This window comes from Loxodonta africana, chromosome 6 (assembly GCF_030014295.1).
Source record: "Loxodonta africana isolate mLoxAfr1 chromosome 6, mLoxAfr1.hap2, whole genome shotgun sequence".
NCBI lineage: Eukaryota > Metazoa > Chordata > Mammalia > Proboscidea > Elephantidae > Loxodonta > Loxodonta africana.
Window position 1 is genome coordinate 5351981 of NC_087347.1, and position 23810 is coordinate 5375790.

General features: G+C 43.9%; 1 protein-coding gene across 1 annotated transcript in view; it reads left to right on the top strand.

Annotated features, from left to right (window-relative positions):
- COL6A3 (collagen type VI alpha 3 chain) overlaps nucleotides 1-12263 on the top strand; it is a 90373-nt gene extending 78110 nt beyond the window's left edge. The window contains exons 41-44 of the mRNA XM_064286502.1: nucleotides 1275-1538; nucleotides 2377-2475; nucleotides 10568-10732; nucleotides 11482-12263. Of these exons, the coding sequence (XP_064142572.1) occupies nucleotides 1275-1538; nucleotides 2377-2475; nucleotides 10568-10732; nucleotides 11482-11522 (569 nt within the window). The 3' untranslated portion in view covers nucleotides 11523-12263. The remainder of the gene's footprint in view (nucleotides 1-1274; nucleotides 1539-2376; nucleotides 2476-10567; nucleotides 10733-11481) is intronic.
- Nucleotides 12264-23810: the final 11547 nt, after the last annotated feature.

Below are 23810 nucleotides of genomic sequence, written 5' to 3' on the forward strand. Positions count from 1 at the left end.
GAAGTAGGGTCTTAGGCCTCATTTACAGAGTAGAGAGAGAAAGAAAGGAAAAGTCTGTTGTGCACTCATTAGGGGCTAAACAGATGTTTCTGTGCTTGGGCTGTGGGGCCAGGCCCACCTCCCTTTTAGAGGTGGCTTCGAGAAGACTTGCGTGGCCCCCTTCACAGACTTTGCCCCTGTAGGAAGCATGTCATCTGCAGAAGAGACACCAAGATGTGCGCCATAGCAATGTCTGTGTGGTTTAGTTTAACAGACTGAGAAGTTGAGCCTAATGACTGAATTAAGTCCCAATACTGACCATGAAAGGAACCCTGGTGTCACAGCGGTTAGGTGCTCGGCTGCTAACCGGAAGGGTTGGTGATTCAAACCTACCAGCTGCTCCACGGGAGAAGGATGTGGCAGTCTGCTTCCATAAAGATGACAGCCTTGGAAACCCTATGGGACAGTTCTACTCTGTCCTACAGGGTCTCTCTGAGTTGGAATGGACTCAGCAGCAGTGGGTTTTTGGTACCGACCATGAGGGAATTATGTACCAGATTGAATTAGATATGGGGAATAAATCAGTCCGTTACCACTGAGTATTCTGACTCACAGCGAGCCCATGTGTGTCAGAGCAGAACTGTGCGCGATAAAGTTTTCATGGCTGTGACCTTTTGAAGCAGATCACCAGGCCTTTCTTCTGAGGTGTCTCCAGGCAGGTTTGAACCATCAACCTTTTGGTTAGTAGCTGAGTGCTTAGCCATTTACGCCACTCAAGGACTCCTAGATATGAAAGGTAGGTGAGTTTAATGAGGCCCAGAGTGTATTATCTTATTTTTCTTTCAAAGAAGACACTAGAAGGTTTTATAGAGTGTCATAGACTGTTAAGAAAGCAGAAAGCGGTATGTTCTTGAGAAAGATGGGAATTGTCCATTTTACCAACAGAAAGAGAGCAGAGATTCCTCTAAAAGAATTTTATGTCATGCCCTAAAATTTCGTGACAATATATTTTAAATTAAGGGGCTCATTTTGTATTGAGCAATTAACTTCAGGTTAGCATGCTAGCCTACTGATGAATAATTAAATTCCTAATAACTATGAATTTAACATTTGGTGGTTATTGTTAAATTGCAAGAAGCAGTATTTCACAGGAACTTGAGGGAAAAATCAGTTCCTAACTTATCTAAATTTGGGAAGTAACTATCTGCCTACTGACCCCCTCTTTCAGGTTTCCTCTCTTGTGTCAAGTTTATTTTTTATCTGCTCTCTATACTTTGCTTCGATTTATCTTGCAGGGAGGGTGTCCCGAGAGGTCCATGTCTCTGAGATCACAGAGAACAGTGCCAAGCTCCACTGGGACAGGCCTGAGCCCCCAAGTCCATATTTCTATGACCTCACTGTCACATCGGCCCAGGATCAGTCCCTAGTTCTGAAGCAGAACCTCACAGGCACAGACCGCGTCATTGGAGGCCTGCTTGCCGGGCAGACCTACCACGTCTCCATCGTCTGCTACCTGAGGTCTCAGGTCAAAGCGACCTACCAAGGCAGCTTCAGTACAAGTGAGTATGCAGGTCAGCGCCATATTGCGCGTGGGGTTGCCACAAGTTGGGGCTGACTCCATGGCAGCTAACCACAACCCAGCTGGAACTCCTTACTGCCCACCACCTTTCTGTGTTTCCTAAACGTTTCCATGTTTAGTGGACAGAAAATGCCACCGAGACTTGCTGCCTCCTTAGGGAGGAGTTGGGGAAGTCTCCCCACCCCAGGGGTCCTGGGGCATCCACAGCCACTGCGGAAAGGGCATTCAAATTTCCCTGCCCTGGTCCCACCATGCCTTGGCCGTGACCCTTGTCATCTGCTGTCCCTTGGGCTCTTCTGCTCCACTGGGGGCTTGCTCTGGGGTTCTCTTCTAGCCTTCCTTAATTACTCCTGGCCCCTGCTTTCTAAGTTCTTCTGGATCCTCACCCACCATCCTTCTTGACCCCCGCTGCTCCTAGGATGTGGAGAGGAAGCTCACTTCCTCTTCCCCATGGGCCATGTTATTTAGATCAAGGGAAGAGAATTCCCACCACTTGCCATGGGGTAACGCCATAAGATATGAGTCCAAAAGACCCATCCAAACCCAGGGTTTCTATTTTCTATTTTCGTTTGGCAGCACAAGAGCTTGTGTGAGAGATGAGAGGGTTTGTTCAAGAGTTCAGGGATTTCCTCAGTTTGTGAACAGATGGACCCAAGATGCAGACTACAAACACAAGTAGTGCACATATATATGTCTCAGGAGTCTCTGGCATGAAAGGCAAACTTGTCATGAAAGGCAAACTTGCGTCAATTGCTAAGGATTCTTAAGCCCTTCCATTTCTGATTTACTTACTAGTTGCATATATTTTTCTTTTATAGAGAAAACTCACCAACCACCTCCACAACCAGCAAGGTCAGCCTCTAGTTCAGCCATCAATCTGATGGTGAGCACCGAACCTTTTGTTGGTACTGAAACAGGTGAGCTGTGAAAATATGAAATTCGTTAGTGGCACTACAAGACATATTCTTCCAAAAATTGTAAAGCCTCTGAAGTCTTGAGTCTAGGTCATCTGACTGAGCACTAAGTCTCAGACCAGGCATGACTTCTGCTCAGGAAGTTCCAAATTGTCTCTGTGTGGCCCGGCGTGGTCTTATTCTGCACATTCCAAGTTGTGAGGGCCACTTACCTTGCCTGTCGCCAGGCTGTTAAGGGAAACTGGATGGGAGTTCCTTTTGGGGCTGCAGCCAGGAATTCATGTACCCATTAGTTATTTCCCGTATGCCTCATATCGGGGCTGGAGTTGAATTGTGGTCTGCGATGCTGAAAAGAGTAAGATTTCGTCCACCCAGTAATTTAATCTAATGAAAAACAGCTTAGAAGCACACAAAGCAACCCAGATTGTCGAGTTGTTGTTTGGTACCCTCAAGTTGGTTCCGACTCATAGCAACCATACGTATAACAGAACGAAACACTGCCTGGTCCTTCTCCACCCTCATAATCTTTGTGATGCTTGAGCCCATTGCTACAGGCACTGTGTCAATTCATCTCAGTGAGGGTCTTCTTCTTTTCTGATGACCCTTTACTTTACCAAGCGTGATGTCATTCTCCAGGGACTGATCCCTCCTGATAACATGTCCAAAGGATGTGAGACAAAGTCTGGCCATCCTCGCTTCTAAGGAGCATTCTGGCTGTACTTCTTCCAAGACAGATTTGTGCGTTCATTTAGCAGTCCACGATACGTTCAATATTCTTTGAGAACACAAGACTGGAACCCCTGACACAGAGTTTTGGATGTGACCCATGGGTATTCTGGTGTTAATTCCCAAAGCATTACTAGTTCGACCCGCTGTCCCACCACGCTGTGGGCCTGAGCCCTGGAGTGTTTGTATACCTTTCATGTCAGATCAGTGAGAAGCGGACGTGATTCAGGACTTGTCTGCTATTAGCCCCTTTGTTCCTGGACAGTGGGATTCTACTGCTGGAGAGAGACTGTAACCCCTCCTTCAGCCACAGGTGAGCTCAGGTCTCTCATCCACGAGAAGCTGACTATTCCAATGGTCAATACGTTTTGTTTAAGAGTGTTCAGCAAAAGGTGTTGTTACTTACGTCAAGAATCAAAATTGTGTGGGAATTTAGATATATTATTGTTTTGGAGCCTCCAAAGCAGAAAGTGTCCACTACTCTGGGGACAGCCCATTATTTTTGGTGCATCGTCTACAGTCAGAAGCAGGAAAGCCCCTCTCTTTACGATGTTTGTTTCTGTTGTTGATGATGACCAAAGGGGTTTGCTGAGTGCCTACCTGCTTTTGTGTTGTGCAAGATTTAAAACCAGATGTGCCTTTTCAAGGGAGCCCTGGTGGCACAGAGGTGAAGTGCTCTGCTGCTAACCAAAAGGTCTGTGGTTTGAACCCACCAGCCACTGTGCAGGAGGAAGATGTGGCAGTTTGCTTCTGTAAAGATTAGAGCCTTGGAAATCCTATGGGGCATTTCTACCCCATCCTAAAGGGCTGCTGTGAGTTGAAACCAACTTGATGGCAATGAGTTGGGTTTTTGGTTTGGTGCCTTTTCAGTAAGTATTGCACTGTCAGAAGCAATAACACATGGTTTTTGAGGTCATCATGTATGTGTTCCTTATTTTATTCTTACTGCTATAAGCTTGTTTAATGACATTTCTTTCAATATCTTACTCTTTATGTACAGCCTGCGCCCCAGTTCATCTGTTTAAATAAACTTAGATGGTGGTAGTAGTCTCTGACTCCATACCCCCATCTCTTTGAGGCCACTGGAGAGTAGAGGCCACTTGATTCTTTGAGTTGTTTCTAAAGGAAATGTTCTCTACTGCTACCGTGCTTTACTTGATGGACTTTCCTTTGAAACTAGAGAGTAACAGAAATGTCTATATGTCTGTTTAACAACAACTACAAAAAAAAACCAAACCCATTGCTGTGGAGTTGATTCCAATTCATAGAGACCCTATCGGACAAAGTAGAACTGCCCTGTTTGGTTTCCAAGGTTGTAATCTTTATGGAAGCAGACTGCCACATCTTTCTTCCGAGGGGCTGCTGATGAGTTCATGCTGCTGACCTTTTGGTTAGCAGCCAAATGCCTAATCACTGCACGACCAGGGCTCTGTTATGTCTATTTGTCCGTGCATATGTTGCTGTATGTCTATAATTTACATATAACCCAGACATATATAAGTTGTATGGTAAAGTAGAGGTTCAGCAAAATAGAGGGAAACCCTCCACGAGATGGATTGACACAATAACCTCAACAATGGGCTCAAACCTAGCAAAGATCATGGAGATGGTACAGGACTGGACAATGTCCTGTTCTGTTATATATAAGGTCGCCGTAAGTCAAAGCCAACTGACTGGTCACTAACAACACTTACTTTGAGTTGTAGGGCCACAACTCACACTAACATTTGGCATCAGGAGTTACTAGATAGAAGGTAACCAAGTCAGTGCAGAAATTGCAAAAGTATTATATACACCAGTGTGTAATAAGGGTAAATGAATGAACTACTTATAGAACTGGAAAATGGTTTAAAATAGTTTGTTTTGGGGAGTAAGCTTAGGAATTAGTCTATATTAGAGATAGCCGTGTGTTGTTCAAACCCCCCACCCCTTCTAGTGGAAATATCGACAGAAAAATAGAAAATGATCTTGAGTAATTTACAGGGGCAATTCAGCAATTTATGATAGATTAGATGACTAAGTTTTAAGTCAAGGACTGTATAAAAAGATTTTACAAAACCTTTTAATGTTGTGATTTTCAACTCAAATGAAAAAAGAAATAGGGTTGCAGAGTGAAGGGTGGAGTGTAGAATAATGCTTAAGTCTCAACCCCTTTAATTTCTGCTTATAAGCAGTTTTCTGTGTCTCACGTCAAGGGATAAGCCTTCGTCCCCAGCACTGCTGGCACTGTGGCTCCTAACCCACCTAGCTCCACTCCTAGAGTACTGCTCTTCAGCTGCCTCAGCATGTGCTTGGGCACAGAGAGAGGCCACAAGAACATACTAGAACTTCTCCAAAGATGTGATAGAGTCAACCCTGACTTCAGAGTCACTAAAATCTGTGTATATGCTTTCCCACCCATATACACAGGGCTACTTCTACCCCAATAGAGTATGGGGAATGGGAAATTTCAAGCAAACTCAGTGTTTCATTGAGAGAAAATGGCTTGGAGTCAACTAGGCAGCAAAGTTTGGGAATGTCTTTGAATTTCTTATGCATGGTCCAGAAGAAACAAGAATATAAACAGTGTTTAGTTGATACAAATAACCCAGAATTTTTGAAAATGAGGCTCATGTTTTCTTTCCAGGCTATAAGTAGTTTGATACGGATGAATCTAAAATCTTTTTCTTTTGTACTGATTGATACATAAATCTCAAACTTATGGAGTTGCATATTCTCTCACCATTTCATGTGTGTGTGCGCACACAGAACTGACTCAGAAAATTTACCTTATGTGTTTTTACAAAGTAAATCCTAAATTATTGGCTTATCTATTCATGTTGAAGAAGTGTCTCAATGTTCAGAACAGCCAAAGTAATTAACAAAATGCATGACAATCTTTTTTAAGTATTTTAGAAATTAGCCATCGGTAGAACTGGCCACAACATTTTACTTGAGCAGACATTAAACAAACAAACAAACAAACAAAAAACCCAAACCCATTGCCATCGAGTTGATTCTAACTCATAGCAACCCTATAAGACACAGTAGAACTGCCCCATAATGTTTTCAAGGAGTGGTTGGTGGATTCAAACTGCCAAACTTTTGGTTAGCAGCTAAGCTCTTAACCACTGGATCACCAAGGCTCCAAGCAGATATTAATTACGTCAATCATATGTACTTAATTCAGCTCTGGAGGAAATAAGTTCACCAAGATATTACTGATTTTTTTGATTCTAAGATGTATCATTTTTTTCCCGTCATAAAAACAAACAAACTCAACCCATTGCCATTGAGTTGATTCCTACTCATAACACTTCAGAAATTGGACTACGACTTACAATTGATGGCATGTCGTGGTTTATTGGCAGTGCTTTGTGTCACTCAGCAGAACATAAATCACAAAATCAAGATGTCTTAGAGTTGACAAAAGGCAGTATTTGGTTGACTGCGTTCCAGCCAAAGGTATATCATGGTCTGCACAGCTTGTTATTATGGGAAAAGACCTGACTTTAGGTCAACAGTAATTTAAAGAATTAATGTAGCCCCACAAGTTGAAGTAAATTAAATAGCTACAAATATTTGCTCTTCTTGGGTCTACAGAAATAGCCATCTTCAGGGCTGTCTGTTTACTGCTCCATAAGAATTTATCTGTCAGCTGCAGTGTTTGGCTTATGTTGGTCCTCAAAGCCTATCTGGCTTTTTTTTCGTATTGTGACATATAAAAGTCTTTTAAAAGAAGTCTCTTGGTCAAGATCTGAAACAGCAAAGGGTCCAAAACTTAACCACAATTGCTTTTAAAATAAGGTGAAAACTACAACAAGTTCCCTTGGTACTTTTCAAGCCAATCAATGATCAAAAAGTAGGTACAGGAAATTTTTTTTTTTTTTTTTTAATTGAATCGAATCATGCATGCTTTCAAGGTTTGGAAGCTGTTTTTGACTCTGTCAACAAAGCCAGGCCTGAAGGCTGTTAAACCTTCATTTTGTTTTTGAAACCATTAAACTGATAAGGAACATATTTACATTTGCAGCATAAACCCTTCCCACACCCTTTCCTTTGCTCAGGGAAGCACTCACGTAGTGATAACTTCCTGGTTTGGAAAATGTCCGTGCCATGGAAATCTACGCTATGGGAATCCCAAATCAGAAAAAGGCAACACTTTCCAATTCACCGTGTGGTCTGTTTCAAAGAAGAATATTATTTTTTCTGGTCGTAAAATTAATAGATATTCAAGATAAGTAAGGAATCCGATTCCCACTGTTGATGGTCACTGGTGACCGTAACTCATGACCTGATGCATACCGCTCCGACTATTCTATGAATGTTACGTTTGGACCCGTGATGCACACACGCCTGTATATCTTTTTTACAAAAACGGAGCGTGTTCCAACTCATCTTTGCTGTTTTAGGTTGGCTCCGTGGCTTCTGTGAACAGGAGGGATTCTCTGAGTAGGGTTTTATTCTCACACATTACATGTGCATAAATTTCCTTTTTCATATCTGGATACCCCCTGAAGCCCAGGAACCCTGGTTGCATAGTGGTTAAGAGCTCAGCTGCTAACCAAAAGGTCTGTAGTTCAAATCTACCAGCCTCTCCTTGGAAAGCCTACGGGATACTTCCACTCTGTCCTATAGGGTCGCGATGAGTTGGAACCCAATCAACAGCACCTAACAACAACAACAACATTGGCTAATATAGAGATAAAACACCAGATGTTTTACCAGATGGCGATCTGAATCAGGCAGCCCTTCAAAAGTTCACTTTTAAAAGGAAATTTGTTTACATCGCTATTAACTATGCTTTCAGGCGAAAGGGAGCCAGGAGAGGTCATTGATAATTCCCACGCCTTACTGTCTTTTAGGCTTCATTAGATTCTCAATATGAAGTAGAGAACATTAGCAAGGATGTGGCCAAAGACTGCGCCCAACAGTGGAAGCTCACGCTGAAGGGAAAACATAAATAATTGCCGGGTCCAAAGACTTGTGCTGGGAAAAAGACAGATTAAGCTCAACGAGTCCGATCACCCCTCTTCGGGCTACAGGAAATTTAGGCTTTTCTCTTTTGGCCTTAAAACAGTTGTTTTAGCATATATAGACAGTTTAGGAGAGTCGTTTGGCTGCTAACCAAAAGGCCGGCAGTTCGAATCCCCCAGCTGCCTCTTGGAAAGCCTATGGGGCAGTTCTACTTGACACAATGGCAATACCTTTGGTGTTTTTTTTTTTTTTTTAATGAGAGTCCTGTCAAGACGATATGGAATTTAAAAGCTATAAGTCTTAGGAACATAAAATTTCCCATTTGTATGCTTTAAAAATAGAAAATCCCAGGCTTTTGTGTTTGAACAGTGTGGGCTCATATGCATCTATTTCTTTGGGTTTTCATAAATCTGTGTGTCCATAGTGAGAATGTCCTTTGACTCCATTTGTCAACCTTACAGCGTCTTATCCGTGATCTTCTGGAATAAGGGGTATAAAATGCAAGAGCAATAGTCTGGTACCGAACCATTTAGATGAAAATCAAAAGGGCCAGAAAAGCCAAGCAGTCTATGGAACACAGCGCCCCCTGCAGTGGTATCTATCAATTGGATGTCTCTGGGGGTCGCTACGAGTCGGAATCGACTCGACGGCAGTGGGTGGTGATGGGGGGCCTGAGCTGATTTATGGGGTCTGGTTCAAAAGAGCCCAAGGGCATGGGACAGACTAACTAAACACAGGTGGCCAGGACTGAAGAACACTTGGAACAAATAAAAAAAAAAGAAAAAGAACAAATAGAGTAGAACAAACACGGGCTGTTTGGAGGATGCCCAGGGGAGGAAAGGACAGGGCATGAGGCAACCATTTGCCTGGGCCTCCCGCTAACAGGGAAACTCATCAATACAGAAGTAATACATTTTGGTGACTGAGTGATCTTGACTTGCTCCTTTCCCTCCTGAAAATCCTTGAAAGGCAGGCATTTTCCTTCTATTATAGGCACATTTGAAAGAAAGAAGTTGTTTTCCTAATTGGTCATCATTTTATTCTGGCTTCATTGGGTCTTCAAAAGCTCTTGGTATCCCAGCTGGCCTTTCTGGACCTCTGAGGGGGTTTGCAATCAGGTGATAAGGTGTAGACACATCCACTGAGTTTCATGGTTGGGTTGTAGCTTCCCCGAAGGGACACGCAGAGTGTGTTAGCCCCTCTCTGAGCCCTCAGCCCTGTGGTCCCATTGAGTCTGGTTCATCACGGTTGACTCGAGCTTTGATTCCCTACCTCAGTGACTTAGGTTTTCCTTTTATTTTTGATATCAGTGGGGAACGCAGATGTTCACCACCTCTGGGGCTGTGAGCAGCCTGATGTAGCTGAGGATAAAGGCAAATGGAAACTGTATCCCTTTTATGGGGCGTGCGGGATGATTCCTACATGTTAGCCACTCCTGTCAACATGAAGTATCATCGGCTCCAGGGAGTCTTATTGATAGGAGGTTTACATGTTTCCAACTTTTAGATAGTTAGCGGGAGACATCAATGCCTCCCCTTCCCAGGCAATCTGGGGTTTCCCAGACACTCTGGGGTTTACCAGAAAGCTCTGTAAACAGAAGCCTTGCTGTGTGAGAGCTGTGAACTTTCTTCTCCAGGCACTGAGGAGGCTGTAGATCTTCCTTTGCAGCTGGCATCCGTCAGAAGTGTGCGTTTAAAACGTTAACTTCCTTAACTGGAGAAAGAAGGCTCCTCTTCCTTCAAAGTAGCTTTGCTGTGGGACATTTTTGCCTTCCTGAAGTTTATATCAGTGTTAGCAGCTCTTTTTACAGACTTGTTTAATTTGGCAGGCTGCGAAGGCCCTTGGCTGTGCGCGCACACACACACACACACGTACACACGTACACACATATCGCCCATGAAGGATTTTTCTTTTCTACGTTAACTTTTACTTTCCCGGCTTGTGCTGAAATGCACAGCCTTACCTTTGAACTGCATTTGGGACACAATTTAATTGCCACTTTTTCCCACAAGTAGAAAACTCCAAGGTTTTAAAATTCAGTTTCTTCTCTGGGGATTTAGCATTGAAGGGATTAGAAAATCAAAGGGCCAATGATCAAAAAGGGGGGAAAGTTAGTTCATTTCATTTTTAATTATTCAGTATTCATAGCCAACGTTTGTGTCACCGTCGGCAGTTGATGAAGTTTTTTCGTCAGTGTCATTGTATTTATTCCCCACGCTGCTATAAACGATTGTGTTCATTAGCCAGTGGAGAAGCCGAGACTTGGGGAGTTTCACAGACAGACTGTCCACCTGGAAACCCTCTTCTCTTTTCTTTCGACAACAGTGCTGTGATCAGCCTCCCAGCCCCTAACAATGGAAGCAGAGTGACATGCACAATGCAATTAATACCCTTTTCTCGTCTTCTATTAAAGATATATGCAAGTTGCCAAAAGAAGAAGGAACTTGCAGAAAGTTCATGTTAAAATGGTACTATGATGCAGAGACCAAAAGCTGTGCCCGATTTTGGTATGGAGGCTGTGGTGGAAATGAAAACAGATTCAATTCACAGAAAGAATGTGAAAAAGTTTGCGTTCCTGGTAAGTGATCATTCCTTTCCAAGTAACATAAGCAATTCAGGCCAATCATTTGCCTTTGGAAAACATTTGAATTGTGATGATTATGATACACTATGAAAAAGAAAATAAATTGTAGCCTCAGATCAGAAAGGTATTCAAGTAAAACACATGAAATACATTTTCTGCAATGTTATTTTCTTTCTTAAAAACATGCCTGTATACTTGCGCTTTTGCTGATGAAGAAACACAGGGCTGACTACTTGTCACTCTTTGGAAATGCTACTAAGTCCCTGTTACTGTATCAATCATGATTAGTAAGAAGGTAATATAATGAACAACTATAGAGAACACCAAAGGTAAAGGACTGCTGTATATCCTTCTTTAATTTCCCTTCCTATAAATAGTAATGTTAATACTGGGACCAACCAATATCTTTATTACATTGGGGAGCTCAACTGGTAACAAAATAACATCTTTAAACAGAGCCTGGGGCCAGTACCAAAATGGGGAGAGTGCAGCTTGTCTAAAGACCTGGCAGACGATACAGGCAAAAGAAAGGGCTCAGGTTGCATAGAGTCTTGAACACCAGCCAAAAAGTCATGGGAACCATTGAAGGTATTTGAGCAGAGAAGTGAGATTAGCCATGAAAACCAGAGGCAAAGCGATCACTCTCATGGTAAATGCATGGTGTCCTTTTTGGTCGGTAATGTGCTTTTTTTCCCTCCCTTCTTCTCACCCCTCACCCCGCCCATCCCTCCATGAACGTCCAGTACTTGTCAACCCCGGCGCCATCACTGCAATAGGAACCTAGACTTGGCCGGCCAGCAACACTTACCTCTTAAAGAAGAAGGAGTCAGCCATTTCCAACTTGTCTTTGTAGAAGCTGTGGGTATAGATGACCTTGCCCTGTATCATTTCATGCTTTGATTTACACTCGAACTTGAGAGGATACGTTCTGCTGCATGTCCTATCAATATGGTGCTAAATGTGTCTGTGGACCCAATGCTTTTTGTCTCCAGGCAGTTACATTGTATACCTTGAACGTTGTGTAACAGTTACCCACTGCTGGTGTTTATGTGAACATTTCTGTACACTCCGATTCCTTCTGGAGTTTCATGTTATGCCTGTTTCAGGCAAATGCAAGGTCTAGAAGATAACCCTCAACTTCACAGCTACTCTATATACTTTCGCTTGGTTCGTTTTTCCCCCTTAATTAAGCATGATTTTAGATGGAAAGCCTGTGTATGGTGGATAAAAAGAGTCCAACTTTTCCATTTTTTCCAGCTTCCTGGATTAGATTTCAAGCTAGTGTTCTTCTTTTAAAGCCTGTAACAAATGATCTAGTTAGAATGAAGCAAAATCCCTTAATCTAGGTGCACTGTTGGGACCAATGTCTTGATTAAAGAATTTTGACAAAGTCATAATATAGAATATTTTTGGCATTCCTCTAATGTTGTAGTTTTTTTTTTTTTGTGGGGGGGTTAATTTTAATTTTAAAAATTTTAGGAAATTTATACAAAGAAACTTTTTAATAAAGTATATTGAAAGTGTTGTGGTCTTGTTGGCTGCCTTGTTTCCATAGCACCAATTGTCAGAATCATGCTTAGGCCTGGGAGATTAGGCCCAGTTCAGGCCCATGGTCTAGGGTACCACCCTTTTATAACCAGATCTCTTATCCAGGGCAAGAGAGCTTTATCAGACAGAGCTTGAGGAGACCTGATGGTGATGCACATCCGTTCATTCATGGATCCAGGTCGCACCCTCTCCAATGTCCAATGGCCAAATGGATCCCATTCTTTACCTTGGGATCCCTGGAGTCTTCTGGTCTTTCAACCTCTCCTTTTACTTTCAGTTGGGGCCCAGAGCCTGGGCCTCAGCCTTCCTCCCTGTCCTCCTCTTTGACATGGTTCTTTCCCTGGGGTTCAGTTTGCCCTCACCCACAGTAGCTGAGAGATAAGGTGCCATTTCCCCAGGACTCTCCCGGCTCCCTTTTCTGGAGTCTCAAAGACAAAGCCTAAGCTCTTTTTTTTTCTTTTTTCTTTCCTTTAAGACTGTTTTCTCCTGTCATCAGAGATAGCACAAAACACAAACAACAATACAAATTTAAACAAATATACGGTATCATTTACAGGCAATATCTAGAATAGGCAAGTGTATAAAGGCCACAGTTTATTACTGGTTACCAGGAGTAAGCAAGAGGGAAAGAAAAGGAGACTCATTCTTTAGGGCACACTGAGCTTCTGTTTGGGGTGATGAAAACATTTGGAAATGGAATGGTTGAACGACACGATAAACATTATTATTATCACTGAATTTCACACGTGAAAAATGTTGAAGTGACAAATGTTTTGTTACATATATTTTTATCACAATAAAACAAAACAAAAACACACATTTAGGTGGCACCGAAATTCTACTTAGGAAGGCAACTGTATTTACTTGGTGAAATGCACTTACCCTGACGCATACTTAAGGTGGAGCTGAAAGGGTCTTGGGTTGGGGTAGAGCTGTTTTAAGATCAAAGGGTGAATTTGTGAGTTCGTCTCTTTGGAGGGGAGAGAGAAGGAGAAAGGATGTGTGTAGAGCTAGAGAGATGCTGGGAGATGGGAGAATCGCAAAGACCATCCCTGCGTTGCCCACCGGATTTTTAAATAAAATCTCTAAACTCTCAAAATACTCCAAGTGAGCACATCTTTGTAGAAATTGGTGAAATAACTGAACTGTGTGCCCTAGTCAGTGAGGAGAGGATTGAGACAAGAGGGAGAAGTGGAAAGTGGTATTGGCGGAGGGCAGCTGGGAATTTGTAGGGACCTTGGGAAGGACTCAGGATTTTGTGATCTTGATGTTGGCAGCATCAGGGCAGCTTCAGAGAATCGCAAAGTTTGGGGGGCTTGTCACAGTGAGGTAGGTCTCTGGACTACCTCTGCTCAGGTGGCCTTCACGAGTCCCGTGGGAGGCCTCTGTCCATCACTGTTCTTGGTAAGCAACACACCAAACCATCCCTTCCTTCTGATAGGTCCCTACTGCACTCTAAGTCATGCCCGCCCCTCCCATCATTGAAGGCCTCCCCTTCTCAGCATGAGGCCAACCCAATGGATTCAAAGGAGCTCAGTTATGGTCATGAATTCCCTTCAGATACCCGTTTTTCCTGGGTAGGAAATGTGCATTCTCGAACTTTCTCTGTGATGTCCACCTCAAACTTCTCCAGCTTCACAGGAACAGCCCCTTTCCATATGCATCAGTTGGCATGCCTCCCCCCAGGCTGGGTGTGATCATCTGAGTCCATCCCATTGGAGCAAAGGGATGTGTGCAGTGGGCTAAGGAAGAGGAGCTTTACTGGTTGTATAGCGGGATGTAAACATGACGAAATCTTAGCATTTCCAGTACCCACTCCCAACTCTGCTATGTTGACCCATCACTAACTCTTAGGTAGTATTGAAAAGATGTTAGCCTAATTCTACCTTTTCCTAGTCACTTTTGGTTATTAGAACCATCACTATTTTATTATATTATTATAAGTATATATATATATATCCCTATTACATCTCAAGGATGAGTCCTAACCATATTAGATGTCAGGCCCTATTCATAAGCCTTTCTAAACACTGGCACAGGCTAGACTTTCAGTTCTGGATGGAGTTTGTGGGGTAGAGAGGAACGTGGTTTTCTTTCCTGCACCTTCCTTTTTATCCTCCAGTCCTGTAGGTTCTGTGTTGGAGCTCCTAGCTGGACTTCACTTTCTGTTGGTTGCTGTTGACTCTCCCTCAGCTGACGTTGACCTGCCCTTATTTCCCTGTCTGCAGTAGGTCTTCCCATGTTGATTCTCTTGTCGGGGAATATATTGGTTCTCTGGAGGAATCTGTGGGGCCTTAGTTTGGGCAAGCTGGCTTTGGTGAACTCTTCCTCCCCTCCCACAACCCCCTTTTGGGGAAGTCCATCCCACACATTCTTGGTGCCCTGGTCCCTTCATCCAGGAAACCACTCTCTTGGGGTACAGTGTAGGAAAGTTGGCTTAAGTCCAGACACCTTCTGTGGGTTACTCAACCCATCAGAAACTCACACCACCTTGTCACACCAACTGGCCTCCCTCTTTCAGCTCAATCACTGTGCTCCTGCACGACCAGTGGCTAGGCAACTTTCAGTTGAGAGCTGGCTTCCAGCCCCTGACTTGGTGGTTGTTATGGATTGAATTGTGTCTCCCAAAAAATATATGTTACAAATCTTAACCCCTGTGGAAAGGAGCCTTGGTGACACAGTGGTTAAAGCAGTCGACTGCTAACCAAAAGGTTGGCAGTTTGAAACCACCAGTGGCTTCATGGGAGAAAGATGTGGCAGTCTGCTTCTGCAGAGATTTACAGCCTTGGAAACCCTATGGGGTCACTATGAGTTGGATTAGGTTTTAAACCTGTGGATGTAATTCCATCTGGGAATAGGGTTTTCTTTGTTATGCTAATGAGGCCATATCAGCGTAGGGTGTGTCTTAAGCCAATCACCTTTCAGACATAAAAAGAGCAGACTAAGCACAGAGAAGTAAACATAAACAGAGGGAAAATACACACTACATGAAGATCACCAAGGAACCAAGGAACGGAAGCTGAAAAGAAACAAGGACTTTTCCCAGAGTCGACAGAGACAGAAAGCCTTCCTCTGGAGCTGGAGCCCTGGATTTGGACTTTGGGTCTCCTCAACTGTGAGAAAATAGATTTCCACTCATTAAAGCTACCCACTTGTATTTCTGTTATAGAAGAACTAAGAGACCAAGACACGGGTGGGACAGGACGATTCAGGCAGGCCCTGTCATGGGTTGAACTGGGTCCCCTCAAAAGACGCATTGGAGTTCTAACTCCTGGTACTTGTGAATGTCACCTTGTTTGGAAATGTGGTCATTGACGATGCTACCAGTCAACACGAGGTTGTATGAAAGAGGAGAAGGTACATGAAGGGACAACAGAGGAAAGGAGAATCTACAAACCAAGGAACACCAAGCAGTGCCTGGGGCTACCCGAACCTCTGGGTGGACTTGAATATCCAGCCTTTCAGTTAGCTGAGCATGTCAACCGTTTGTACCATCCAGGGCCTGCAAGGGGAAAGGGGCAGGGGCTAATTCACCTTTGTCTAACTCCTGTATGACTGTTTACCTATGCTTAGTCTTTCTTCTTGCCTCTTACCCTCCTTGAAGGAAGACTCAGCCCATCAAAACATCTGCAAATAGATCTGCCTCCCCGACACATTAGTGAGAAATGGACATTTTACTGAGTATTTCTTGAAGGTAAGGGAAAAATTTTTCAGCAAGCTCTGTGCAGCTTCACTTCATACAAATTCCCTTTAATGAACCATTCTCATGTGCAAAAGTCCTCTCTCCCAATGGTCGAGTTAACTATCCCCTTCTTGTTACCTCCCCCAGCTGCTTAAGATCTCCTCCAGGAAATCCTAGGGCACCTCACCTGAGAGAACAAAATGGCAGAACAGCGGACATCTTACTTCCTGGACTTCTCTTGCTCCTGGCAGTGTTCACGTGGGAGTTGTTAACCCCATCACATTAAAAAAAAAAAAAAAAAAAAAAACTTTACGTACAGTAAAATGTATTTTGGAAACCCTTTACACACATTGGAAACTCTGGTGGTGTAGTGGTTAAGTACTATAGCTGCTAACCAAAGGGCTGGCAGTTCAAATCCTCAAGGCGCTCCTTGGAAACTCTGTGGGGCAAGTCGACTCTGTATAGGGTGGCTACGAGTTGGAGTCGATGAGCTGGAGTGGACTCGACAGCAGCAGGTTTGGTTTTTTTTTAAAGAGTTACACACATTAAAATGCACCCATTTTAAGTTTTTTTTGTTTGATGAGTTTTGACTACATGCAAGATAAATATTTTGATACAAAATATGCAAGAATTGATACAATTTTTGTATTTAGTCCAATATTTTACATTTTTCTGGGTTAGATCCTATGTCCCAGCTTAAGTTTCAGAAGAGCATGATTTGAGTAGCAGGACTCCTGACCCTCCTGACTGATGATGGATCTCTATTTCCAAGATCTATCTTTTGCCTGGTGGCATAGTGGTTAAGTGCTACTGCTGCTAACCAAAAGATCAGCAGTTCAAGTCCACCAGGCACTCCTTGGAAACTCTATAGGGCAGTTTTACTCCATCCTATAGGGTTGCTATGAGTTAGAATCAACTCAATGGCAATGGGTGTTTTTTGGGTATCCTTGCCAGGTCATGCCACCAGCTCTGGATTTTTCTTTGAATCCTGGCTTATTCCTGAACCCAATATCCACACAGTTCTCTCCAGAGCAGGCTTCAGCCTGGTCATGTGAAAGGTGGATTTCGTGAGCAAGAAATAAACTTTGATTGTGGCAAGGCACTGAGATCTTGGGCCGTTCCAGCTGCTGTTGTTTTTGTTGTCAGGTACCGTTGAGTTGGTTCTGACTCATAGCAACCCTATGCACAACAGAACAAAACACTGCCCAGTCTTGCACTATCCTCACAATTGTTGCTATGCTTGAGCATATTATTGCAGCCACTGTGTCTATCCAACTTGTTGAGAGTCTTCCTCTACTTTACCAAGCATGATGTCCCTTTCCAGGGACTGATCCCTCCTGATAACATGTCCAAAGTATGTGATACGTAGTCTCGCCATCCTTGCTACTAAGGAGATTCTGGTGGTACTTCTTTCAAGACAGATTTTTTCATTCTTTTGGCAGTCCATGGTATATTCAATATCCTTCACCAACTCTGCAGTTCAAAGCTGTCAGTTTTTCTGCAGTCTTCCTTATTCATAGTCCAGCTTTCATGTTCATATGAGGCGACTGAAAACACCATGGCTTGGGTCAAGCACACCTTAGTCCTCAAGGTGAAATCCTTGCTTTTCAACACTTTAAAGAGGTCTTTTGCAGCAGATTTACACAATGCAATGGGTCTTTTGATTTCTTGACGGCTGCTTCCATGGCTGTTGATTGTGGATCCAAGTAAAATGAGATACTTGACAACCTCAATCTCCTCTCTGTTTATCATGATGTTGCTTATTGGTCCAGTTGTGAGGATTTTTGTTTTCTTTATGTCGAGGTGTAATCCATACATTCTAGTAGCTAAGGTTACCTTAATTAAGACAATTAACCTTTATCTAGCAGGAGTTGTACATCAGACACCTAATTAGGTGGTTCACACATGTTATCTCAGACAATACAGTTCAGGAGCCATCATCTCCTGAAGTTACAGGTGATAAAACAGAGGCTCAGAGAGGTCCAGTCCACCAGCTACTGCCTAATGGAGGAAGGCTGCATCTGAGAGAATCATGATGACCTGGAAGCTCTTCCAGGGTTCCCAAGGGTGTGTTGGTTCCTGTGGGACCCTCGCTTATTCTCCAAAGGCTTCTGCTTGTTCTTCTGGAAGGTGAATTTGAGCTAAGGCAGGCAGTACACTTTCCAGCACAAAGGTTCCCCAGACCATATCCAAGACCTTCTGTTACTCCTAGCAGACAGTGATCCCTATCCTTCCCCCTTCCTTTTATTACAGCCTTTTCCACTTCTTTTTCATTATTCAAAGCTGCTGTGGCTTAGGAAAGGACTTGGAAACATTGGATGTTCGGACACATGTTAAAGGGCTTGTGTGGAAGGTGACCTGTGCCAAGAATAGATGGCCTGGGCCTCTGAGGTCATGTCCTTGGACATCTGTTTGGACTCAAGGTTAGCACATTTTAGCCCTTTCAACATCATCTTTGCTGCATTTGTGAATAGAAGTGGTTTCTTCTCTCCCTTCTCCTTCTTTACAATTTTCAACATAATTACAAAGAAACCACAGCCCATGTGATGGGTGCCAGCCTTTCTGTATGAAGCCATCATTGTGAACCCTCAAGATCATTTTGAAATTTCTTCCCTGTGATGATTCATTTTTAGGAATGGTTCACAGTCTTCAGCCAAATTTTCCTCGCTGTCAGGTTTTCAACTGAGTCTAGCAGTTCTTTGGGAGCCAGCCTCTCTGGCTTCCACCCACTGGGGCATGGCTTCTGGAGAAGTTGGGGGCTGATGGCATGGATCAGTTGGGCCATGGTCCGGTAGCTGTCCTCTAGTCTGTTCCTTCCATGACTTTAGTTTTTTGGCCTAAGCTTTGATGCTGCCTGTGTCTTGCCTTTCTTTGGAGCTGAAGTGCCACTGGTGAGTTGCTCTTAGATTCATTGAGTTCCCAGGGGGTCTTCCTGTTAGCTTGGAATCATGTACTCTTTGAGCTGGACCGCCCTTCAGAGGTCTTGAGGCTCAGATTGGATCCAGCTCATGAATCCCTTTCCACATTTTTAATGATTCTGTGACCCCATGGTGGGCATAAAATTGCTGAAAAGCAAAACATCAAAGGAATAACATTTAAAAATCCAGTTGTTGTAGCCAGAAGCCATTTGGTAGTAGGCGATTTGATATGGGTGGTTTGGGAAACAACGAAAGAAGAAAGGGCTTCTTTGTGATGGTGGCACCTTCCAAGTAATACTTAACGTGGAAAACAGATACCATTTTCCTGTCTTGAGTCAGAGATGTCTGTGAAAACCTTCACACTGCTGTTGCAAAAAGCCATCTAGCAGAAGGCATTTGGCATCTGCAGAGGGAATTAGCCAAGCATGTTTGAATTCAAAAGGAATGCTAGATTTCCAGTACTTGCATGAATTTTCCAGGAGGTGTTACAAATAGAAACAGTTAGCATAATAAAAAAAAATGTGGAGCTTATATAGTGGAGAAAGGATATTTCCGTCTCTAAGGACCCTAATGAGAGCAGTTGCATTTGATATGAGTTCTGGCTCAGTGGATTGACTGATCATTTGTAAACCCAAAAGCAGACTCTGACAAAGTTTTGGTTGCAGGTAGTTTGTTTGGGAAGGTATCCCAGGAAGCAAATATAAAGAAACTGAGAAGCAAGACAGAGAATTGAGAAAAGTCAATAAAAGAAGTGCATTCATGAGCAGATTACTACTATGAGCAGCTGGACTAATCCCATTGGAGATCCATTGAGAAACTGCAGAGAGTGCAATGGGAAAACAGAAGCTGGATGTTTGTCTACTGACTCTCATTTTTCCGCTGGGATCATTAAGTCCTCAGCACTCCCAGGCTGCTCTGCACGCACTTGCTAGAGAAAGGCCTCAGGCAGAGAAGCAGAGACATAAGCCCTTGAGGTGAGGTGCTGGCAGCACACCCTGACACATCCACTGTGGCTGCAGATGACCTCAGAGGTGGGCTGAGGAGAATGGCAGGGCATAAACAGCATTGGCCAAGTTGGGCATGAAACTATACAAACTGAAGTGGAAACATAAAATCAAGTAGATGAGAGAGCTGTCTAGATGAAGACTACAAAGGACACGACAACTCGGGTGGCTCCAGATTCTAATGGAGAGAAATGAGGAGACTCACTTACTGAGCCAAGATTCTGAGTTCTTGTGATAAGCCCAGTATATGTGCAGCTCTCCACCAGATGGAAGCCAGCAAACTTTTCCAGTAAAGGACCACCTGGAGTCCCGTGATCCAGGGGCTCCAGCGAATGCAATAGTGACTATGACGTGTCTGTGATGTATATTTTTGGCTGTGCTCTGGCTGCCCAGCCCGCGTGGTTCCTATTTTCAGACCTGGACTTCTAGATTTCCCATTGTTACTACAAGCTACTCACTACCCTTCCAATATAATAATTTCCTTGTATATTAACTAGGGTTTGTTTCTGTTGCTTGCAAACTAGGATGCAGCTGATACACCTTCATTCATTCAGTCATTCATTTGATGAATGTTTCCTGAGCACCTAACATGTGCCAGGCATTATAAAAGGCACTGGGAATAAAGGGGTGGATAATACACACTTCTCGCCCTCCCGGAGCTTACAGTCCAGCAAAGGAGATGGAAGGCAAACAATGCGAACTGTTCATCAGCTGTGGCAGAGAGGCTCTGATGAGCTACAGGTTGCTAACTTAGGCCTTTCTGAGGAATTGACTTCTAAGCTAACAGCCAGAGGACAAGGAAGGAAGCTACGGGAAGACCTGAGGGGAGAGGATCCCAGATTGAGAGAGCAGCCGGATCAAAGCACCCAGGTGGAAATGAGAAACAGCAAGAAAGCCATTGTGGCCAGGGCAAAACACTGAAGGAAGGAGTTTTAAAGGCAGCTGAAGTCAGAGAGCGGTCAGCCAGTTTAGATTACGTAAATCTGTCAACTTTGTAAAGAATTTGTTGATTTTATTTTAAGTGTGATAGAAAGACATTGAGGGTTTTAAGCAAGGAAGCGACATGAGTTGATTTGATAAAATAAACTATCCAGGCTACTGTGTGAATGGTTTGCAGAGGTTATAGGGAATGCCCAGAGAGCAGCTGGGAGGTGGCGGGTGGCAGGGGAGGGATTGCTGCAGTACCGTTTAGAGAAGGTGGGGACTTGAACCAGGTGTTGGCCATGGAGAGACAGAAGGGAGGATGGACTTTGCGGTACCTTGCTGAAGCAGCCCTAGGTAGCTAATCTACCACCTGTCTGTTAGTTTGCAGTGCTGTCGTGGCTTGCATGTTGATATGATGCTGGAAAGTATATCACCTGGTGGACAGGTTTCAGCAGAGCTTCCAGACTAAGACAGACTAGAAAGTAAGGCCTGGAGATCTATATCTGGAAATTAGCCAGTGAAAACCCTCTGGATCACAACAAAACATTGTCCAATAGAGCACTGGAAGGTGAGTCTTCTAGGATGGAAAGCACAAATACACAGTGGCTGCAACAATGGACTCAAAGATACCAATGATTGTGGGGATGGCAAGGATGGAAAAATTTCATTGTTAGACATGTGGTTGCCATGAGTCTATGGCAACTGACAACAACAACAACATCAGCAGGTAACTAATACATGACCTATTATGAAGCTCTGAAGAAAAATCAAAATAGAAACAAAGAGGGCCGGATTGCCCAATAAGTGAGGTACGCACAGACCCAATCGTGCCTTCCCACCAATCTGTGGTAAACAATGTCACTTGTCCCCCGCCATGTCAAAGGTGTGGTGAAACCCGTGTGAAATTGCTCACCACAGATCAGCAAGTGAACACAATTAAGCCTGTGGGTATCTTGCTCTACGCAAGCTGGTGTATACTGTGCTTACTGGTTAATCTGCCCCTGGAAAAAAACCTTCCAGTTTTGGTTAAAGGGAAGCACTTGAACTAATGGATTTAGCTGACCTTTGGAGCCGTGACTGCGACTCTCTCACCGTGGGCCAAATGGGCCCGTACGTGACTATCAACTCAACCACCTCAACTCGGCACCAACTCCCTGCATGTCTAGGTTTGGATGTTGCTGGTCTGTGCCCAGCACTCCAGCCCGCTCCAAGTTCTCCACCTTCTTGATTTCCGGTGCTTTCATTAATCCCTGGGCCAAGTCTGATGCTTGTGACCTACGGCAATGATCGGAAGACAGGATCGTGGTTGAGTATGAGTTCAGTGTCGTGTGAAAATACTTAAAACTTTTCTCCGGCCTGGTTTTTCTCTACTTCAGAGGACTTTGGCAACGGAGTATCTCACACTTATCTATGCACGATAAATAATTTGTTGAATTTCCCACCTCAAAGGAATTAATCCTTCTGATGATAACAAAAGTGAATTGTTACCCTTTTCTAGAAACAAAAGCATATACTTGTTTTATATTATTCAAAATAAAGGTCCCCAATTGGGATATATTCTAATTCTATTCTGTTCTGCTCTATGCATTCTGTCTGTCTTAGAGTATGTTTAGAGAGCCGTTTCTTTCTCTGAGGCTGTCCCGGTAAGGGATTGAGTCTGGGGACTAGGTCTGTTTCATATCAGCCTCTAACCAACTGGCCAAGTGGCTTTGGTTTGTAAAGTAAATGTCTCAGGGGAATTTATGTGAGTGGCTCTGGAGTCTGCTGCCATGAATCATTCAAGGACAGTCTTTCCTCAGATGACCAGAATGCAATCTAACTGCTGGCTCAGCTCCTTACCTTTATTAGAATTTCAAAATAAAAATGCATTTTCACATAAAGGAGCTCAGAAGTAGGGGCTTGTTACTCATTTGCTGTCCCCATAGAGCTCTCTGGGATGGAAACCCACCCCCCGCCCAGGGTGCAGGTGCTCATCCGCTTGCTGTGCTCTGAGCCTCTCCTGCCTTTTAAGGAAGCCTGCTCTGCTCTGGAGGCTCTCCGCACACGGCATTCCAGTTTGCACACAGGGGACACACTGCCTGCCACTGAGCGGGGACACAGCGACCAGCATGGCGGAGGAGCGCTAAAAATAACGGTGTCATTCAACGGGCTTTGCTCCAGCAATCATTTTCATCTGCCTTAAAGTATAGGGGCTGTCTGCTGGGTCACGTCAGAACTGTGCCAATTCCCTTGTTTGGCAAAACTGCTACTCAAACTCCACCCCAAACTAACTTCTGGTTCTCAGAGAAATGGAAACAGGCTGAAGACTCATGGCCCTCCACACTTTCTTGTACTCGTCCTGTCTGTGAGGATGCTGCCTCCTGTGGCTCCCAGGGCCCAGGAGTCCTCACCTTTCTCACCAGGGGGTTTCAAAGTGGGTGGAGTGAAATCATGCCCAGGAAATATATTAGCACCACTGTGACTCTGTCTCACAGGCCACGCTCAGGCTCAGTCCCTGGTGGTGTTTTGGGGACTCATTTGGGATTTTGGGGCTAGGTAGGGTCACAGACTCTAATGCCTTCAAGGGCTGGGAGGGTTTTTGAATGAATCAGGCTACAGGAGAGGTAAGCAATAGGTACAGCTGGGGCTTGAGGCAAAGCAGGGAGAAATGTCCATCTTATAGGCATTCAGGCTGGAAGATTTTAACACATTGCTACAAAAAAAAAAAAAATCTTCTAGGCAAATCTGGCCCTTGGACAACCAGATTGCAGTCTCTGGTTTAGAGGTGCTGAGTTAGAACTAATTTCCAAGTCAATGTGGCTCTGTTTGGTTGGATGTACGCAACTGGGTAAACCTTTGCAGCTTTGGCCTGGAAATGATCCCCTTGGCATGTGTTATTGTTAGTTGCCATTAAGTCACCTCCAACTCATGGTGACCTTATGTGTAACAGAACAACTCGTCGTTCAGTCCTGCGCCATCTTCATGGTTGTTAATATGGTTGAGTCCATTGTTGTTGC